The sequence below is a fragment of the Mustelus asterias genome, chromosome 11, assembly GCF_964213995.1.
Source record: "Mustelus asterias chromosome 11, sMusAst1.hap1.1, whole genome shotgun sequence".
Taxonomy (NCBI): domain Eukaryota; kingdom Metazoa; phylum Chordata; class Chondrichthyes; order Carcharhiniformes; family Triakidae; genus Mustelus; species Mustelus asterias.
In genome coordinates this window covers 81,254,092-81,272,084 of record NC_135811.1, presented here as the reverse complement: position 1 = coordinate 81,272,084, position 17,993 = coordinate 81,254,092, and the positions used below count along the sequence as shown (strand labels likewise).

General features: G+C 43.3%; 2 protein-coding genes across 6 annotated transcripts in view; one reads left to right on the top strand and one right to left on the bottom strand.

Annotated features, from left to right (window-relative positions):
- eftud2 (elongation factor Tu GTP binding domain containing 2) overlaps nucleotides 1-5,362 on the top strand; it is a 133,356-nt gene extending 127,994 nt beyond the window's left edge. For all 5 annotated transcript variants that reach the window (XM_078223846.1, XM_078223844.1, XM_078223845.1 and 2 more), the window contains one exon: nucleotides 5,048-5,362. In XM_078223846.1, the coding sequence (XP_078079972.1) occupies nucleotides 5,048-5,143 (96 nt within the window). In that variant the 3' untranslated portion in view covers nucleotides 5,144-5,362. The remainder of the gene's footprint in view (nucleotides 1-5,047) is intronic.
- Nucleotides 5,363-5,508: 146 nt separating this feature from the next.
- LOC144500621 (HIG1 domain family member 1C-like) lies at nucleotides 5,509-16,008 on the bottom strand. The gene is made up of 4 exons (XM_078223854.1): nucleotides 15,779-16,008; nucleotides 8,214-8,312; nucleotides 6,615-6,749; nucleotides 5,509-5,787 (listed from the first exon to the last, which is right to left on the bottom strand). Exons 2-4 carry the CDS (start codon nucleotides 8,305-8,307, stop codon nucleotides 5,723-5,725), a joined length of 294 nt encoding a protein of 97 aa, XP_078079980.1. The 5' UTR covers nucleotides 8,308-8,312; nucleotides 15,779-16,008; the 3' UTR covers nucleotides 5,509-5,722.
- Between the last annotated feature and the right edge of the window lie 1,985 nt (nucleotides 16,009-17,993).

The window sequence follows — 17,993 nt, the reverse complement described above, 5'->3', positions numbered from 1 at the left end:
TGTATCACCTCACGTTTGACCATTCCGTCTATATCATCTTGGCGCCCAAGACACTCTGCCTCATTGTTAACCACCTGTCCAATCCTTGTGTCATCTGTAAATTTGCTAATTCTACCCCCCACGTAGAAATCTATGTCATTTATATAAATGACGAATAATAAGGAGCCCAACACTAACCCTTGTGGTATGCCACTGGACACTTGGCACACATAATGTCAAGACATTCAAAGATAGCTTTATGTGGGTTTTGAACTTTGTCTAACTTTCGGCTTGGCATCTTGGACAGCTGAGTTGAAGTTTAGACTTTTAATATAAACCGCATTTATAAAATGACACAGAACCATTCCAAACACAAAAGCCTTCGAGTACACAAGTTCCCAAATCCATAAATGTTTGCAAATTTTGTTTTAGTTATAGTGAGTAGAGCTCTAGATCAAGATCAAAATATGACACAAACTGCAGACCAGGCTGTTTAAGTTTCACATTTGCAGATATTTGCTTTTAGACTCTGAAAAGTCTGGGTCAATAGTTCAATTATTGCGTAAACCTTGTGCTGTATATATTGCTTAATGCGGTTTATTGCTGTCCATAATATCAAACTACTGTGCCCTACTTATATATGCTGGATCCCACAGGTTCTTTCCTTCATTCTATTACCTTCCTTCCCATTACACCTCCTTCCTTACAGGGTGAATATGGCTCTTTGGGTCTCAGACCACTTCCAGTATTTTGCCCCCAAGTGGCTATTCTTCATATGCAAACTCAGACATTGACTATCAGCAACCTTTTTGCCACAGGAGGTACCACAATTGAACAAGGTCCTTCCAGCAAGAGTCACTGGATAGTCTTCAAGAACAATTGTGCTGCCCCATTCCTGCCCCGATAGAGATGAGCTAACTAGTGCATGCCGAGAACTAAATTTAACATTTTCTCAGTTTGTTTATTCATCTAATCCTGGTCTTAATCCGCTGAGGAATGCTTGCAGTATTCCTGGAAGAAATCTGTGGAAGTAATTACTCTGTCATTGCATAGTTTTCATGGTTTAAAATATTGGAATCATTCCATTTAATCAGTTTTATTGTAATGAGTGAAGGTTCATGATAATAGCAATTCCTCTCCAACTTGCTGCTGAAACTAGTTTGTGATTATTGAAAAGTCAGCTAATGTAAACGTTTTAAAAATTGACTTGCGGTCTCTCCCAAAGATATTGATTGGAAAATGTTGTTTTAGTTAAAGTTTCACTGGAAGCCTCCTGCACCTAGAGCCGTAATGAGACTATTCTTAATGTTAAATGTATTGCACGGTGGCACAGTGGTTAGCAGTGCTGCCTCACAGTGCCAGGGTTCAATTCCCGGTTTGGGTCACTCTCTGTGTGGAGTCTGCACGTTCTCCCCGTGTCTGCGTGGCTTTCCTCCGGGTCCTCTGATTTCCTCCCACAATCTAAAAGACGTGCTGGTTAGGTGCATTGGCCATGCTAAATTCTCCCTCAGTGTACCCGAACAGGCGCCGGAGTATGACGACTAGGGGATTTGCACAGTTACTTCATTGCAGTGTTAATGTAAGCCTACTTATGACACTAATAAATAAACTTTTTCTGGTCAAACTCCGTCAAACAACCATCCTTTCCAAGCACTATATTCTAACTCCAACAACCTGGGCTTGGACCTTGATCTTCCCTGTCTTTCAAGCCAACTTGCCCAGTAGGTAAATTTTATTAGTAAAGTTAAGGGGTTTACTGAAGTTAAGACAGAATCACAGAATACTACACAGAATAACAAAAGCTCGGCACAACATCGTGAGCCGAAGGGCCTGTTCTGTGCTGTACTGTTCTATGTACTACAGTGTAGAGGAGACCCTTCGGCCCATCAAGTCCGCACTGACGCATGAAAGGCCCTGACCTGCCCACCTAATCCCACTTGCCAACACTTGGTCCATAGCCTTGAATGTTATGGCGTACCAGGTACTGTTTCAAGTTTCTTGAGTATGCACTACTGTACGTAGGGTCTTTTAGGAGACTCCTGGATGAGTACATGGGACTTGATAGGATGGAGGGTTCTAGGTAGCCTAAAAGGTAGGGATATGTTCGGCACAACTTGTGGGGCCGAAGGGCCTGTTTTGTGCTGTAGTTTTTCTATGTTTCTTCTACTGTAAATGAACCTTGCATCTTGTATGATTTATAAATGCATCTTTATTGCCCAGTGTCTAGTTAAATAATATCATGACATGGGGATCATAACATAAACTCCTTTGTGCAACTTTCACATGTTCACAGAAGTTTAACTGAAAGCAGTCTAGTGAGGTGAGACACATCAATAAACTGATTCGATTTGCATCACCACATGAACTAGCTGAGCACTATTTCCTACCATTCCTCAGACCATAAATGTGATGAATATATAGTTCTACCACTTCACTGAACACAATTCACTTCCAAACTGTTTCCAAGCCAACTAGTCAGGGGATTTAAGTTGCAAAGAACATGACTCCACTTTATTATTCTGAAACTGTTATGTCTCAGACGTATTCTACACACACACGGAGAAAGAGAAGAAAATGAATAGTTTCTTGATCCCTCTTCTCAAATCTGGTAAGATTGGCCTGGCCAGCTGCTGAAGTTACCAACTTAAAATAAATGCTCCCACCTTACAGGGCCAGTGACCCTGGTATGCCTTGATTTGTCAAGACTTTGGCAGGTCTTGAATGAGAACACCTCTATCGTAATGGCGGGCAATTTCCAGGGGCTTGACAAAAGAATATGCAAACTTCAAGGCCTGAATTTTCAGGATGGCAAGCGCTCAGTGCCCTCCTGTGCTCACCAATACTGACAGGCCCGCTGCCTGAGCATTGATTGGTAGCAGGTGGGACTTCCACCCGTCCTTGGACAGAAATCTTGCTTTGGAGAGCTGTCGGCCAATCAGACTGACTAACAGCTCTCCAGGCACAGCGCTGCAGTGGTCAGAAGAGGTACTGCAAGCCATGGCTGAGCAAAGTCCCGGGATTGTGCTTCAGATAAGTACCCTGGGGCGGGAGGGTAGGGGATGCCCTGGAAAGTCAGGCGGTGAGGTGGGGGATGCAATCTTACTATCATGGATAGGGTGGGAGAGTCAGAGCTCCCAGGTCCCTGAAGGGAGGATACCTCAAAACTGAAGGGGTCTTCAGATTGAGTTCCCCCTCCCCCACCCCACTCACTCCCATCTGAGATCAAGATTGTTAACTATTTGGCACCCTGATCTAACCAGTGCCTGCCAACCTAAAAATTGAGGCCGGGTAGGCAAAGACCCTTGCGTGGCATGGACAGGCTTTCCATCCAGAGCCCTGCCCTGTCCATTGTATGTCTGGTCAGGGCGGGTGGGATCCCAGAGGGAATCTCATCCATGCAATTTTACACTCCCCAGCTCAGAACCCACCGGGGGAAGGAGGCAGGCAGTGTAAACTACTGTCCAATATCTCCTCCTGTAGGAACTGTCCTGATCAACATTGTAAATTGCTTGTGTAGCTCTGGGAGTTAACCCTTTTTAATTTAATCTAGTTTTTTGAAGGGTAACCAAGAAGGTAGATGAGGGCAGTGCAGTTGATGTTGTCTACATGGACTTGAGCAAGGCCTTTGACAAGGTACCGTATTGTAGGTTGTTGCATAAGGTTAAATCTCACGGAATCCAGGGTGGTTGTAGAGGATTGTTTTTCAAACTGGAGGCCTGTGACCAGTGGTGTGCCTCAGGAATCGGTGCTGGGTCCACTGTTATTTGTCATTTATAGTAATGATTTGGATGAGAATATAGGAGGCATAGTTAGTAAGTTTGCAGATGACACCAAGATTGGACAGTGAAGAAGGTTATCTCGGATTGCAACGGGATCTTGATCAATTGGGCCAGTGGGCTGACGAATGGCAGATGGAGTTTAATTTAGATAAATGCGAGGTGATGCATTTTGGTACATTGAACCAGGGCAGGGCTTACTCAGTTAATGGTAGGGCATTGGGGAGAGTTACAGAACAAAGAGATCTAGGGGTACATGTTCATAGCTCCTTGAAAGTGGAGTCACAGGTGGACAGAGTGATGAAGAAGGCATTCAGCATCTTGGTTTCATTGGTCAGAACATTGAATACAGGAGTTGGGACGTCTTGTTGAAGTTGTACAAGACATTAGTTAGGCCACTCTTGGAATACTGTTGTACAGTTCTGGTCACCTTATTATAGAAAATATATTATTAAACTAGAAAGAGTGCAGAAAAGATTTACTGGGATGCTACCGGGACTTGATGGTTTGAGTTATAAGGAGAGGCTGGATAGACTGGGACTTTTTTCTCTGGAGCGTAGGAGGCTGAGGGGTGATCTTATAGAGGTCTATAAAATAATGAGGGGCATAGATCAGCTAGATAGTCAATATCTTTTCCCAAAGGTAGGGGAGTCTATAACCAGAGGGCATAGGTTTAAGGTGAGAGGGGAGAGATACAAAAGGGTCCAGAGGAGCAATTTTTTCACACAGATGGTGGTGAGTGTCTGGAACAAGCTGCCAGAGGTAATAGTAGAGGCGGGTACAATTTTGTCTTTTAAAAAGTGTTTAGACAGTTATATGGGTACGATGGGTATAGCGGGATGTGGGCCAAACATGGGCAATTGGGACTAGCTTAGGGGTTTAAAAAAAAGAGTGACATGGACAAGTTGTGCCGAGGGGCCTGTTTCCATGCTGTAAACCTCTATGACCTCTGTGACTCTAACTCAGACCTTTTTTTTAACAAGATCATAGCATGGATGAAACAAAATTTGTTAAGCTGTTATACACAAATCATACACACTACTGCTTCAGAAATTGCACTTGGCATATTTTGCTTTCAGCTCACTTTAATGAGGTGGCTTCTAATTTAACGTTTAATTTGCATCCTCTGGCATTTAGTGATTCACATTTCCAACTAATGTCAAAGCAATAAATGAAACAATTTTGTGTGTTTTTCTCATTTACTTTCTATTCCCTGTAATGAATTAAGGATATTTTAAGTATAACAAGTAGGAATAAATCTTGACAAATGTTACTGCTTCGTTTATTAACAGGGTCTCAGTGAAGATGTCAGTATCAGCAAGTTTTTCGATGATCCTATGTTGCTGGAACTTGCAAAGCAGGACGTAGTTCTCAATTACCCCTTGTAGCTGAAACAATAGTCTCTGGAAGTAAGGACCAACTGCTTGTATTCCTCAACAGGACTCTGTACATGGTTTTGCTCAATACACTGATGGCATCCAGTGGAATCGTACAAGTATGGAATGAGTAAGGCAGAAGAGTGAGCTGATCTGAACTTTTTATTTTGGTATTGCAAGTGAAATGTTTTTAGAAGATTACATCCCAAAATAAAAAAAGTGTTCAGTTTTCATTTTTATTGGCTGAGTTTTTCTTACAAAAATGTAGAGTTAATGTGCTGTTCAGATTGATTATACATGATTTGAGAAGTTATTACTACTTTTAAATGCTGTTCATGTATGCAGTGCATAAAAAGAAAATCAGACAACAAGCGAAATGGCTGAATCCTTTGTGCATTGTCTTTTAGTTTATTAAAGAATAGGAAATCCTGACTCTGCAAAATACAAAACTGCCAATATCCCGGAATAATACAATTCACATCTATTAAAGCAACCTCAAATATTTGAAGGTGTAATTATCTTACTGAGGTCATCTCAGTGCAAAGTGGAACACAACATTATTACATAAATATATGCAGCACAGAGGATTATTTACTTTGAGAGATTTGTTTCTTTTGGCTTCACCACATATTCTTTATACATGGAATACAGGACACCTGCAAGGCAATTGAGAACAAGATGTGAACTCGGCTGTGGCAGTTAATACTGAATTTACCTGTAAAGAAATGTCTGTCCGTTTTAGTTGGGTAAAACTTGGAAGATTGACAAACTTGCCAAGAACAACACAATTAAGTGTCTTTTAACTGCGGAATACCAGAATGGTTCTGTTGGCACAGTGTAGCTGATTCTAGCAGGGGAAAGCAGTTGGAATGATTACAGTGAAAGAAATTCGGATTGGCGCCAATTATTAACATCCAGTTCCAATTGAACAATCCAAAACACAAACTTTGGCAGATTCAACAATCAGTTGAACAAACAGGTCCTTTGTCGAAGGCCAATTACTTCCCCTTGTAATTTCTCCGAATAGTGAAGTAGAGTTAGGCAAGAGTTGCACAAAAAGCTGAAATAATGCCATTAGATTTCTTTCTAAATCGATAGCAGTCCGTGTGCCAAGCCACAGTTCTGCGAATTCACCCCTCAAGTATTTTGTTTATTGTGCAGTCTGTAAAAAATCTCAGCAGACCCACCAGTTTCAGCTGTTTGGCTGCTGATCCTGATCGAAATACGAGTTTGGGCTAGCCTTAGCCTTTGATGGAAGAAAGAGGGTCACAACCAAATCCAGCTGGCTGGTGAGTCAGTTCTGTATGAATAATACTGACTTACACAGGAAGCACCTAACCCAGTGACTGAGCTCAAGTGCAGATTGCTTTTCTGGAATCCGCCTTCTCCATCCTGATGTACCACTATTAGGACTTTAAAATTTTTTTTATACATATTCCTCTCAGCTATCATATTCAGTTTCACTAAAGATTAAGATACTTACCAAAGGTCATTGCTCCCACTATACATGCCTGTGCAGCCACACGGGTATGAATAAGGTGTACAGACATTTTAGTGTCCTTTCTGGTTCGTAGTTTGTAAAGTCCCAATCCAACTATTGCTGCAAATCCAGTCATACCTGTAATAGTTAATTTTAATGTTCAAAATGCTTCAACAGTTCATACAAGTTATTTCTCCTGGACTAGGTCCATGTGGTAACCCAGTGCTCTGCCAGTTCATCTGCCTCAAGTATTTCTGCCTGGAGATGTTTTTTTGTTCGTTCACAGGACATGGGCGTCGCTGTCTGGCCAGCATTTATTGCCCATCCCTAGTTGCCCTTGGAGGGCAGTTGAGAGTCAACCACATTGCTGTGGCTCTGGAGTCACATGTAGGCCAGACCAGGTAAGGTCGGCAGATTTCCTTCCTTAAAGGACATTAGTGAACCAGATGGGTTTTTCTGACAATTTACAATGGTTTCGTGATCATCATCAGATTCTTAATTCCAGATATTTTTTATTGAATTCAAATTCCACCACCTGCCGTGACGGAATTTGAACCCGGGTCCCCTGAACATTAGGTGAATTTCTGGATTAATTGTCTCACGACAATACCACTAGACCACGGCTTTCCCCTCAAGCTGATTAGCAGATACTTTCCAGAATAAATTCAAACCTAATTTTAAGTTGACATTTTTCTTTGAGTTGGAGGTAGAACAAATTTGAACACTGATGTGCTATTTGAATTGGTACAGACAAGATCTGAGTGCAATTCAGGTATCCCAATCTCTCTGATGCCATCAATATGGCAACAATCGGTGCAGCCTTGTTACCTTCATTGAAGATGGAAAGAAAGTTACATTTTCACTGAGGAGCAGGTTTTTAAATTAATCATTGCCCTTTGTGTATTGACAAACCCTTCTGTAAAACCAGGTAGATGACACTGAACTTAAAGCCAATAATTAAGGTTCAATTATAAATTGGTAACTGATAAAGATTCATCCTGACTTGAAATGTTAGCCATCATAGAATCTATCGTGGAATCCCTTCAGTGCAGAAGGGGGCCATTCGGCCCAAGGAGTCTGAACCGTCTCTTAGCCCGTAACCCCCTGTATTTTATCCCACTAATCCTCCTAACCTATATATCTTGGGACAATAAGGGGGGGCAATTCAGCATAGCCAATCCACCTAACCACATCTTTGGAGCTCTATTCTCTCTCCACAGATGCTGACAGATGTGCTGAGATTTTCCAGCATTTTTCCTATTCAGCGTCCACAGTATTTTGCTTTTATTTATTTCATTTATTGTACTGTTAATTTTTGATGCAGAACATCAGTCTACAATTTTAATATCGTTGGATCATAAGTTCACTATGTTCCCCTTTAATTCACAATGGCACTCTTGATGGTCACTTTTGTCGAAAAATTTATAATTTGGAATACAAGTCATTTCAGTTTGCTAACTCCTTTTGACAAAATCTTACTTTTCCCTTAATGTCCATGTCCAAAGATGGTACGTTGTTACCATAGTAATAAGAAAATAAAACAGAGTGTCCATTAGAAGGTTACACAGAGGGCTCGCTTTAATATTGTATACAGTGACTCACCTATTGGCACAAAAGGTGACTCTTTGGATTTTTTAATCAGTTTGGAAGTCTGGCTCTGTGTGTCGGAACTCCATGAGGGGCTGTCTGCAGACATGATCACTAAAGCAGCAGCAAATGACAATCCATTTTAATGCACTGTATTAAATATGACATTTTGTATAAATAGTTCCAAAAACCGCAATTGTCCAATCTGAATTTACACCATCTAAATTATTACAATTTTTAAACTTGGGTGGTTCAATAAAGAAACTCTTAAGCTTTATTATTTTCATAAAATTATGTAGTCAGTACTCCGAGAGAAAAAAAACATTCACTGAATTTTAGGGCTCCTAAATGTTAGTACAAAATCGTTAGATTGATAAGTAATCCTCCCTCCCTTCCATCACCCTTTAATTGTGTCAATAATCCCAGAATTAGCATTTCGTATGAACAATGAGGCAGGAGCTCTTGTAATTGGAATGGTACAGAGGGCCCATCCATACGTATATAGAGGATAAGTTAATGTAAGCCCGCTATGCAAAAACAGGTAGAAAGAAAATAGGGAACTATAGACCAATGAACCTAATGTTGTCAGTAGGGACATTGCTAGTGTCATTATCAAGGATTTCATAGCACAGCATTTGGAAAGCAGTGGTATAATCAGACAAAGTCAGCATGGATTTATGAATGGGAATGATGTTTGACAAATCTACTTGTATTTTTTGAGGATGTAACAAGTAGAGTTGACCAGAGAGACCTGGTGGATGTGGTTTATTTAGACTTTCAGAAGACTTTCGACAAGGTGGCACAGTGGTTAGCACTCTTGCCTCACAGCGCCAGGGACCCGGGTTCGATTCCCGGCTTGGGTTACTGTCTGGATGGAGTCTGCACGTTCTCCTTGTGTCTGCGTGGGTTTTCTCCGGATGCTCCAGTTTCCTTCCATACTCCAAAAGATGTGCTGGTTAGGTGCCATGCTAAATTCTCCCTCAGTGTACCTGAACAGGCACGGAGTGCGGCGACTTGGGGATTTTCACAGTAACTCCATTGCAGTGTTAATGTAAGCCTACTTGTGACACTAAACTAAAACTAATAAATAAACAGAGCAGATTACTATGTAAAGTTAAAGCGCATGAGATTGCGAGTAGTGTTTTGAGATGGATAAAAAGCTGGTTAGCAGACAGGAAGCAGAGAGTTGGAATAAATGGATCTTTTTCCGATTGGCAGGCAGTGACTAGTGGGGTATCGCAGGGATCTGTGTTAGGACCCCAACTATTTACATTCTAAATGATTTGGATGAGGGAATTAAACATATCTCCAAATTTGCAGATGATACAAATTTGGGAGAATGAGCTGTGAGGAGGATGCAAAGATGCTTCAGCATGATTTGGACAGGCTGAGTGAGTGGGCATATGCATGGCAGATGTAATATAAGGTGAATAAATGTGATCTCATTAAAAATGTATAACATTCTAACAGGATTAGACAGGGTGGATTCAGAAAGAATGTCCCCGATGGTGGTAGAGCCCAAAACTAGGGGTCATAATTTAAGGATAAGGGGTAAAGGAGAATCTTCTTCAATCAGAGAGTGGTGAATGTGTGGAATTCACTATCACAAAATGTAGTTGAGGCTGTGAGATTTCAAGAAGGGATTAGATATAGCTCTTAGGGCTAAAGGGATCAAGGGATATGGGAGGAAGGGGGGGAATCAGGGTATTGAATTTGACAATCGGCCATGATCATAATAAATGGTGGAATGGGCTTGAAGGGCTGAATGGCCTTCTGCTTCTATTTTCTATGTATACTTTTATGTAAGCTGTTTAAATTGTGAACTCCATTTAATTAATTCCCTGTACCTGTCGAAGGGTAACGTGTGCTGATTCTTGAATGAAGGTGCCACACATTTACAGAGCTCTTGCATCTTTGGGGTGGGAGGAGGGTGGTGAGAATTACACTCTGGTTAGCATCCAAATATATAAATGTATAAAAGGAAGAGGAGGAAGCAAGAAGGATACTTTTAATACAAATTCTCCAATACTTGTGAATATGGGGATGAGAAAAATATCAGCTATGATTGAATGGCGGAGCAGACACGATGGGTTGAGTGGCCTAATTCTGTTCCTATGTCTTTGGTCTTATGGAATATCCAATGATTCAAGGTGGCAAGGGATCATGGTATTTCAGTTGACTAGGGAAGTTCCTTTTGATTGACACATTAATTTTAGATTGGCTTCTGCCAAAAAAACATCTGCCTCCCTATCTGATCACTGAGTACACCTGGTGACTAAAGTCAATTGATTCCCATTCCACTATTTTCTAATCTGAGTTGAAATTTCCATAGCAGTGTATTAGGAGAATCGAGAACGTACTAGGTTAAAAATAACTTAAACCTAAATGCATTTAAGAACCAAGTTTTCCAACCCTCTAAACTTGGGAAATAATCTCTCACCCTTGAGATTGAAGCCTCCTACATATATGCACTGTCATGATGTGGAGATGCCGGCGTTGGACTAGGGTAAACACTAAGAAGTTTAACAACACCAGGTTAAAGTCCAACAGGTTTATTTGGTAGCAAAAGCCACAAGCTTTCGGAGCCTTAAGCTCCTTCTTCAGGTGAGTGGGAATTCTGTTCACAAACAGGGCATATAAAGACACAAACTCAATTTACAGAATAATGGTTGGAATGCGAATACTTACAGCTAATCAAGTCTTAAAGGTACAAACAATGTGAGTGGAGAGAGCACTGAGAGAGGTTAAAGAGATGTGTATTGTCTCCAGATAGGACAGCCAGTGAGATTCTGCATGTTCAGGAAAGCTGTGGGGATTACAGATAGTGTGACATGAACCCAATATCCCGGTTGAGGCCATCCTCATGTGTGTGGAACTTGGCTATCAGTACTGTGCACTGTGCCATTGAACTGTGCCACACTTGACCTCTTCGTAACAAGGCAAGAGTATCATAGAGAGAGAGAAAACCTGATATTAAAACAGTTCAGCTATGTCGCTATTGTTAATGCTATCCCTTGCAGTTGCTACACTTAATGATGTACAAGTCAGCACCCAAATACGAATCCAGCAGCTGAAAGCCATTCATGGGTGGCACAGTGGTTAGCACTACTGCCTCACAGCGCCAAGGACCCAGGTTCAATTCCAGCTTTGGGAGACTGTGTAGAGTTTGCACATTCCCCCCGTGTCTGTGTGGGTTTTCTCCGGGTACTCCAGTTTTACCCCCCCATGTGTAGGTTAGCTGGATTAGCCATGCTAAATTGCCCCTTGGTGTCCTAAGATGTGTAGGGGGGGTTACAGGGACAGGGCCTTGGTAAGATGTGCTGTCAGAGGGTCGGTGCAGACTCAATGGCCAAATGGCCTCCTTCTGCAGTGTAGGAGTTCTATGACCTATTATTGGCCCGATATGGATAATGCTTATTCAACAGTCATATTTCACTTTGGTATTATAGTGATTTTCAATATCTTTAAAATTATCCAAACGATAGCACTCAATAGCTAATGTCAGCCTTTAATGACTAACAGTCAGCCTGTACTAAGCATCTGCAACGTTTTGACACCACCATAAAGGGAGTATTTTTTTAATATAAAAATGATGCTCCAGCTATCGTATGGGGGCTGCCACTTTCAGTGAAACTGAGCCTGCCTTGTTTTCATTGAGCTGGATCCTGACTTGCTGACTTTCCCATCGGTTCCCCCCGGTACTGAGTGGGCGATTTAATTATATGTCACTTTGACCTCATAACAGGAAAGCAACATTTGTGCCACACAAGTGCCAGGCAATTATGATCTTCAACAAGAGAGGATGACCCCTTTTTAGGGCAAACCAAATAAACAAACTCAGATTAAGTCAGGACAAAGCAAAAGGGGCAGCTCCCCAAAAGGAGGGGGGAACAGCCCGAACAAAAATCAAAGTACAAAGGAAACTTAAAAACATCAAATTAAAATGTGATTGTCAGAGCGCTGTTTTACACTACCATCGATCACCATCGATCAGAAACTTAACGGGGCCAGTGATATAAATGTGGCTGCAGGAGCATTCTGTGGCTAATTCCGTGATGAGCAACTGGTTTCCTAATTCCCAAACAAAGTCTGAAGTTGTTAAACTCAATGTTGAGTCCAGAAGACTGCAAAGTGCCTAATTTGAAGGTACAGCACTGTTCCTCCAGCTTGCATTGGGCTTCACTAGAACATAGCAGGCCAAGGACAGATATGTGAGCGTGAAAACAAAATGGTGAATTGAAATGACAAGAAGGTGTGAGCAAAAGTGTTCGGCAAGGCAGTCACCTAGTTGTCATTTGGCCTCCTCAGTATAGAGGAGACCACATTGTGAGGAGTAAACACAGTAGACTAAATGGAAAGAAGTGCAAGTAAATCACTGCTTCACCTGGAAGGAGCGTTAGGAGCCTTGGACAGTGAGGAGGTAAAGGGGCAGGCATTACACCTCCTGTGATTGCATGGGGAGATGCTGTGGGAAGGGGATGAGGTGTTGGGGTGATAGAGGAATCAACTAGGATGTTAAAGAGGGAATGTTCCCTTCGGAACGGAGGTGAGAGGAGGTGAGGGTAAGGTGTGGTTGATGGTGGCATTACGGGAGTTGGCAAAAAAATGATGGAGGATGAATTGGAATTGGATAAATTGATCAATTTTGCTTCCAATTTGCACCCCTCTCCCACCTTCACATGGTCCATCTCCAAAACTTCCCTTCCACTCCTTGGCTGCTCTGTCTCTATTTCTGGTGATAAACCATTTACCAATATTGACCACACCTCTTCACACCTTATTTCTGTAAGGACTCCATTCCACGGGCTCAAGCTGAGAGGGGCGAAGTATAACTCAGACATCAGAGGGACGTTTTTTACACAGAGGGTGGTGGGGGCCTGGAATGCGCTGCCAAGTAGGGTGGTGGAGGCAGGCACGCTGACATCGTTTAAGACTTACCTGGATAGTCACATGAGCAGCCTGGGAATGGAGGGATACAAACGATTGGTCTAGTTGGACCAAGGAGCGGCACAGGCTTGGAGGGCCGAAGGGCCTGTTTCCTGTGCTGTACTGTTCTTTGTTCTTTGTTCTTTGTTCATTCTCCCAATTTCTCTGTCACATCTGTTCTGATGATGCCATCTTGACATGGCACCTCTGATATGTGTTCCTGTTTCCTCAGCTGATGAGTCCCCGCCTGCCCCACTGTGATTGACGGGGCCTTCAACGATGTCCAATGCATTTTCCGCTCTTCTGTCTTCACCTCCTCCCCTCCATCCCAGAACCATGACACGGTTCCCCTTGTCCTCACTTTCCACACCACCAGCTTCAAAGAATCATCCTCCACCTTTTCCAGCATCTCCAGCATGAAGCCACTACCAAACACATTACTAACCCCCTCTCCCCCTGGTATCAGCTTCCGAAGTGGACCGTTCCACTTTATTCAGTTTGGTCTATTGTTTTAGCTGTTCACAACATCATCTCCTATACACTGGGAGACCAAGTCCGGAATTTTACCACCATATTCTGGGGCGGGCGAGGCTCACAGAGCGGCATTCTCCATTGGCCTCCAGCAGGATCTTACGAGCCTCGGGCGGGCAACGTCATAAAATACCAGCACAAAGGTCAACTGGGTGACCACTTTGGGGAACACCTTCACTCAGTCCACAAGCATGACCCTGACCATCTGTCACTTGCCATTTCAGTTCACCATCTTGCTCTCATGCTCACATTTTTATCCTTGACCTGCTACAACATTCCAGTGAAACACAATGCAAGCTGCAGGAACAGCACCTCATCCTCCAGTTAGACACTTTATCGCCTTCTGGACTCAACATTGAATCCAACAACTTCAGACCATGTACTGTGTCCTCCATTTTGCATTTTTCCTCCAAGTGTCACTCTGTATCTTGATCTCGTGTTTTTGCTTTCAGACAGTGCTAACCTTTATTCTGCTACCAACACCTACTCTGGATCAAAGCTTTAAGGGGTGATCTTATCAAAAAAATTCGAAGTGCCGAATGAGCGTGGAAATGGGAGAGAATCGCGCCAATTTATTGAGTGAGCTGTATGGCACTTAGAAAATAAAAGAGCCCAGATATGATTCCCGCCAATAGGTGGAGGGGTGGAGCCTATTCTTGCCAGGAAGCCAGCTGCTGAGCTCTCGGTGCGCCATTGCGCAGGCACTGCCCAAGGATCACTGCCCAAGGATCACTGTCCGGCCCTGCCCCATCCACCCGGGGAACTTCAATAGCCTCCAGTCCCACCAGCGAGGCCATCACATCTGGTCCCTGTTGGTACCATCTGTGATCCTCGCCAGTGAGGACCTCGACCGGCGAGCAGGTAAAGTCAAGTGAGTCCAGGATGGTAGCGTCCGGGACGTACTAATTACATTTAAATTAACAAATGAATATTGAAATTAGGGCACAAAGCTGATTTCGCTGGCAAAATGGGGCCGGCAAGATAGCGAGGGGTGAGAAACCGGGCGTGAACCCAATTTTTCACCTCTCACCTGATCTTACCGGCTCACCAAACTGATCAATGAGTGGGACAAGCCGATAAGACCGCCCCTTAGTCTTTAATACTACTGTTATCATTCCTTTTGTCTCGAGTTCCATGGCATCTTTTGTCTTTTAATCTGTCCTACCCTCTAACCTATCCTGACCTATTTTACTCCACCTGCCCCTCCTCAAATTGGGGCAGCCCGGTGGCACAGTGGTTAGCACTGCTGCCTCACAGCGCCAGGGGCCCGGTTTCGATTCCCGGCTTGGGTCACTGTCAGTGTGGAGTCTGCACCTTCTCCCCGTGTCTGCCTGGGTTTCCTCCGGGTGCTCCGGTTTTTTCTCACACTCCAAAAGACGTGCTGGTTAGGTGCATTGGCCATCCTAAATTCTCCCTCAGTCTACCCGGACAGGCACCAGAGTGTGGCGTCTAGGGGATTTTCACAGTAACTTCATTGCAGTGTTAATGTAAGCCTGCTTGTGACTCTAATAAATTAATAAATTTTAAATAAAACCTTAATTCTGTTTCTCTCTCCACAGGTGGTGCCAAACTTGCTGAGTTTTTTCAGCATTCTCTCTGTTTAAAAAATCCTTGCTAGTGGTACCCAAATCCTTGGAATTAGCAAATGAAATCCAGGCTGGAAGCAACACTGAGTTTGAGAAACATTTAACATTGATTTAATTCCTTACTCTCACAGGATGAAAGTGTCACAAATAAATGTCAATGTTACAGAAGTAAGGACCATGAGAAAGTATATTAGCAGAACTGTCCTGGACATAGGAACATAGGAATTAGGAAGTAGAGCAGCCTGTTCCTCGCTAAGTAGCCCTGGGGCTGCGATACAGAGACCAAATGGTCACGATGGTCCCCTTCCCCCATACAGATATGCTGTGGTTATAATAGCGGTGCAATTCTGTTTTGACAATGAAGGAACCAGCACCAGCCATTACACTAACCACTCAATCCGGTTCAGGGAGGGAGCCTTTACAGTGCATCAGATTTCAACAAACAAATTGTTGACATTAACATCCTGCAAAATATCGGGAATCGACAAACATTGTTTTTTACACAAATATTTGAGTCAGATCTTTTAAAGGCATTACCGTTTTAGGAAGTCAACGCTGGCCCGCAAGCGGTGTAAGCCGGCTACCTGCTAAGTCACGATGATATTACATTTCCTGGTCCCATAGATTCTCAATAAATTGGCCGTGATATGGCCGCGCCCCAATGAGATAACGTAAAGGCTTGATCACACCAGCGCTCAGCAAATACTCTCAGCAAGGAAAGGCTGAATTGCGGAACTTGGCAGCTTATTAAATGACCCGCCTTCTCTGATTCACTTTGCTTCTGCTTGCAATCTTGACCTTGCTTTATTTATTTGTCACAAGTAGGCTTACATTAACACTGCAATGAAGTTACTGTGAAAATCCCCTAGTCGCCACACTTCCGATGCCTGTTCGGGTACACTGAGGGAGAATTTAGCATGGACAATGCACCTAACCAGCACATCTTTCAGACTGTGGGAGGAAACCGGAGCACCTGGAGGAAACCCACGCAGAGAATGTGCAGACTCCGCACAGTGACCCAAGGCTGGAATTGTGAGGCAGCAGAGCTAACCACTGTGCCATAGGGAATCGAACCCGGGTCCTGGCGCTGTGAGGGAGCAGAGCTAACCACTGTGCCATAGGGAATCGAACCCGGGTCCCTGGTGCTGTGAGGCAGGAATGCTAACCACTGTGCCACCATGCCAGCCTCTCAAGTTTTTCTCAAGCAGGGTAAATACGTTGCTCCTTTCACCAATCAGTATCCTTTGATTCTCCATCTCTCCATCAACCGGAACAGTTTTGGCTTTTCTAATCTGTCCACACCCTTCACGATTTTGAACATTAAGTTTTCTCCTAATCGCTTCTCCAAGAAAAGTAACCCCAGCTTCTCTGACCCATCAATGAAACTAAAGTTCCACACCCCTGCATCTTTTCTGCACCATCTCTAATGCCTTCCCATCCTTCCTAAGTGGGGTGCCCAAAACTAGACACAATACTCCAGCTGAGGCACAACCAGTCTTTTTTTAGAATCATTACACGGTACAAAAGGAGGCCATTCAGCCCATCGAGCTTGCACTGACAACAATCCACCCCAGGCCCTATCTCCCACGTATTTACCTTGCTTATCCCTGACACTAAAGGGCAATTTAGCATGGTCAATCAACCTAACCCACACATCTTTGGAGTGTGGGAGGAAACCGGAGGAAACCCACACAGATCCAGGGACAACGTGCAAACTCCACACAGTCACCCGAGGCCAGAATTGAAACCAGGTCCCTGCCACTGTGAAGCAGCAGTGCTAGCCACTGTGCCACCGTGCTGCCCCAGGTTTAACATAACTTTCTTGTTGTGTTCTCTATGCCCTATTCATGAAGTAAGAAGTTTAACAACACCAGGTTAAAGTCCAACAGGTTTATTTGGTAGCAAAAGCCACACAAGCTTGTGTGGCTTCTGCTACCAAATAAACATGTTGGACTTTAACCTGGTGGTGTTAAACTTCTTACTGTGTTTACCCCAGTCCAACGCCGGCATCTCCACATCATAACTATTCATGAAGCCCAGGATCCTGCAAGCTTCAATAACTACTTTCTAAACCTGTCCTGCCACCTTTGATGATTTGTGCACATATACTTGCCTGCACCGATGCAAGAACTGCACTGGAGCACAATGTGGGAACATTTGAGGTTGTCCACTTTGGCAGGAAGAATGTAAAACTATTGTATTATTTAAATAGAGAGAGACCATGCAGAGGTACAGAGGTATAGAGAGACTTGTATGTCCCTGTGCATGAATCACAATGAATAAGCATCCTGGTAGAGCAAGTAATTAGAAAGGAAAATAGGATGTTGACCTATATTGCAAGGGCAATGGAGTATAAAAGTAGGGACAACTGTACAGAGCATTGGTTGAACCACAACTAAAGAACCTAGTACAATTTCAATCACCCTATTTAAAGGCTCACCAAGCTGATCCCTGGGATGAAGGGGTTGATTTGTGAAGAAAGGTTGAGCAGGTTGGGCCTGTACTCATTGGGAGTGAGAAGAATGAGTGGTGATCTTGTCAAACATACAGGATTCTGAGGGGACTTGACAGGGTGGATGCTGAGATGTTTCCCCTTGTGGGGGAATCTAAAACTAGGGGGCGCAGTTTCAAGATAAGGGGTCTCCCATTTAAACAGAGCTAAGGAGGAATTTCTTCACTCAAGGGAGAGTTAGAGTTTGGAATCCACCCGCCCCCGCCGAGTAGTGCAGGCTGAGTCATTGAATATATTCAA

Excerpts from the sequence above, each read along its gene's own strand:
- LOC144500621 (XM_078223854.1), bottom strand. The coding sequence starts at position 8,307 with ATGTCTGCAGACAGCCCCTCATGGAGTTCCGACACACAGAGCCAGACT. Across the intron at positions 6,750-8,213 it reads GTCACCTTTTGTGCCAATAG|GTATGACTGGATTTGCAGCA; the intron begins GTGAGTCACTGT and ends TAACTATTACAG. Across the intron at positions 5,788-6,614 it reads AGTGGGAGCAATGACCTTTG|GTGTCCTGTATTCCATGTAT; the intron begins GTAAGTATCTTA and ends ATTGCCTTGCAG.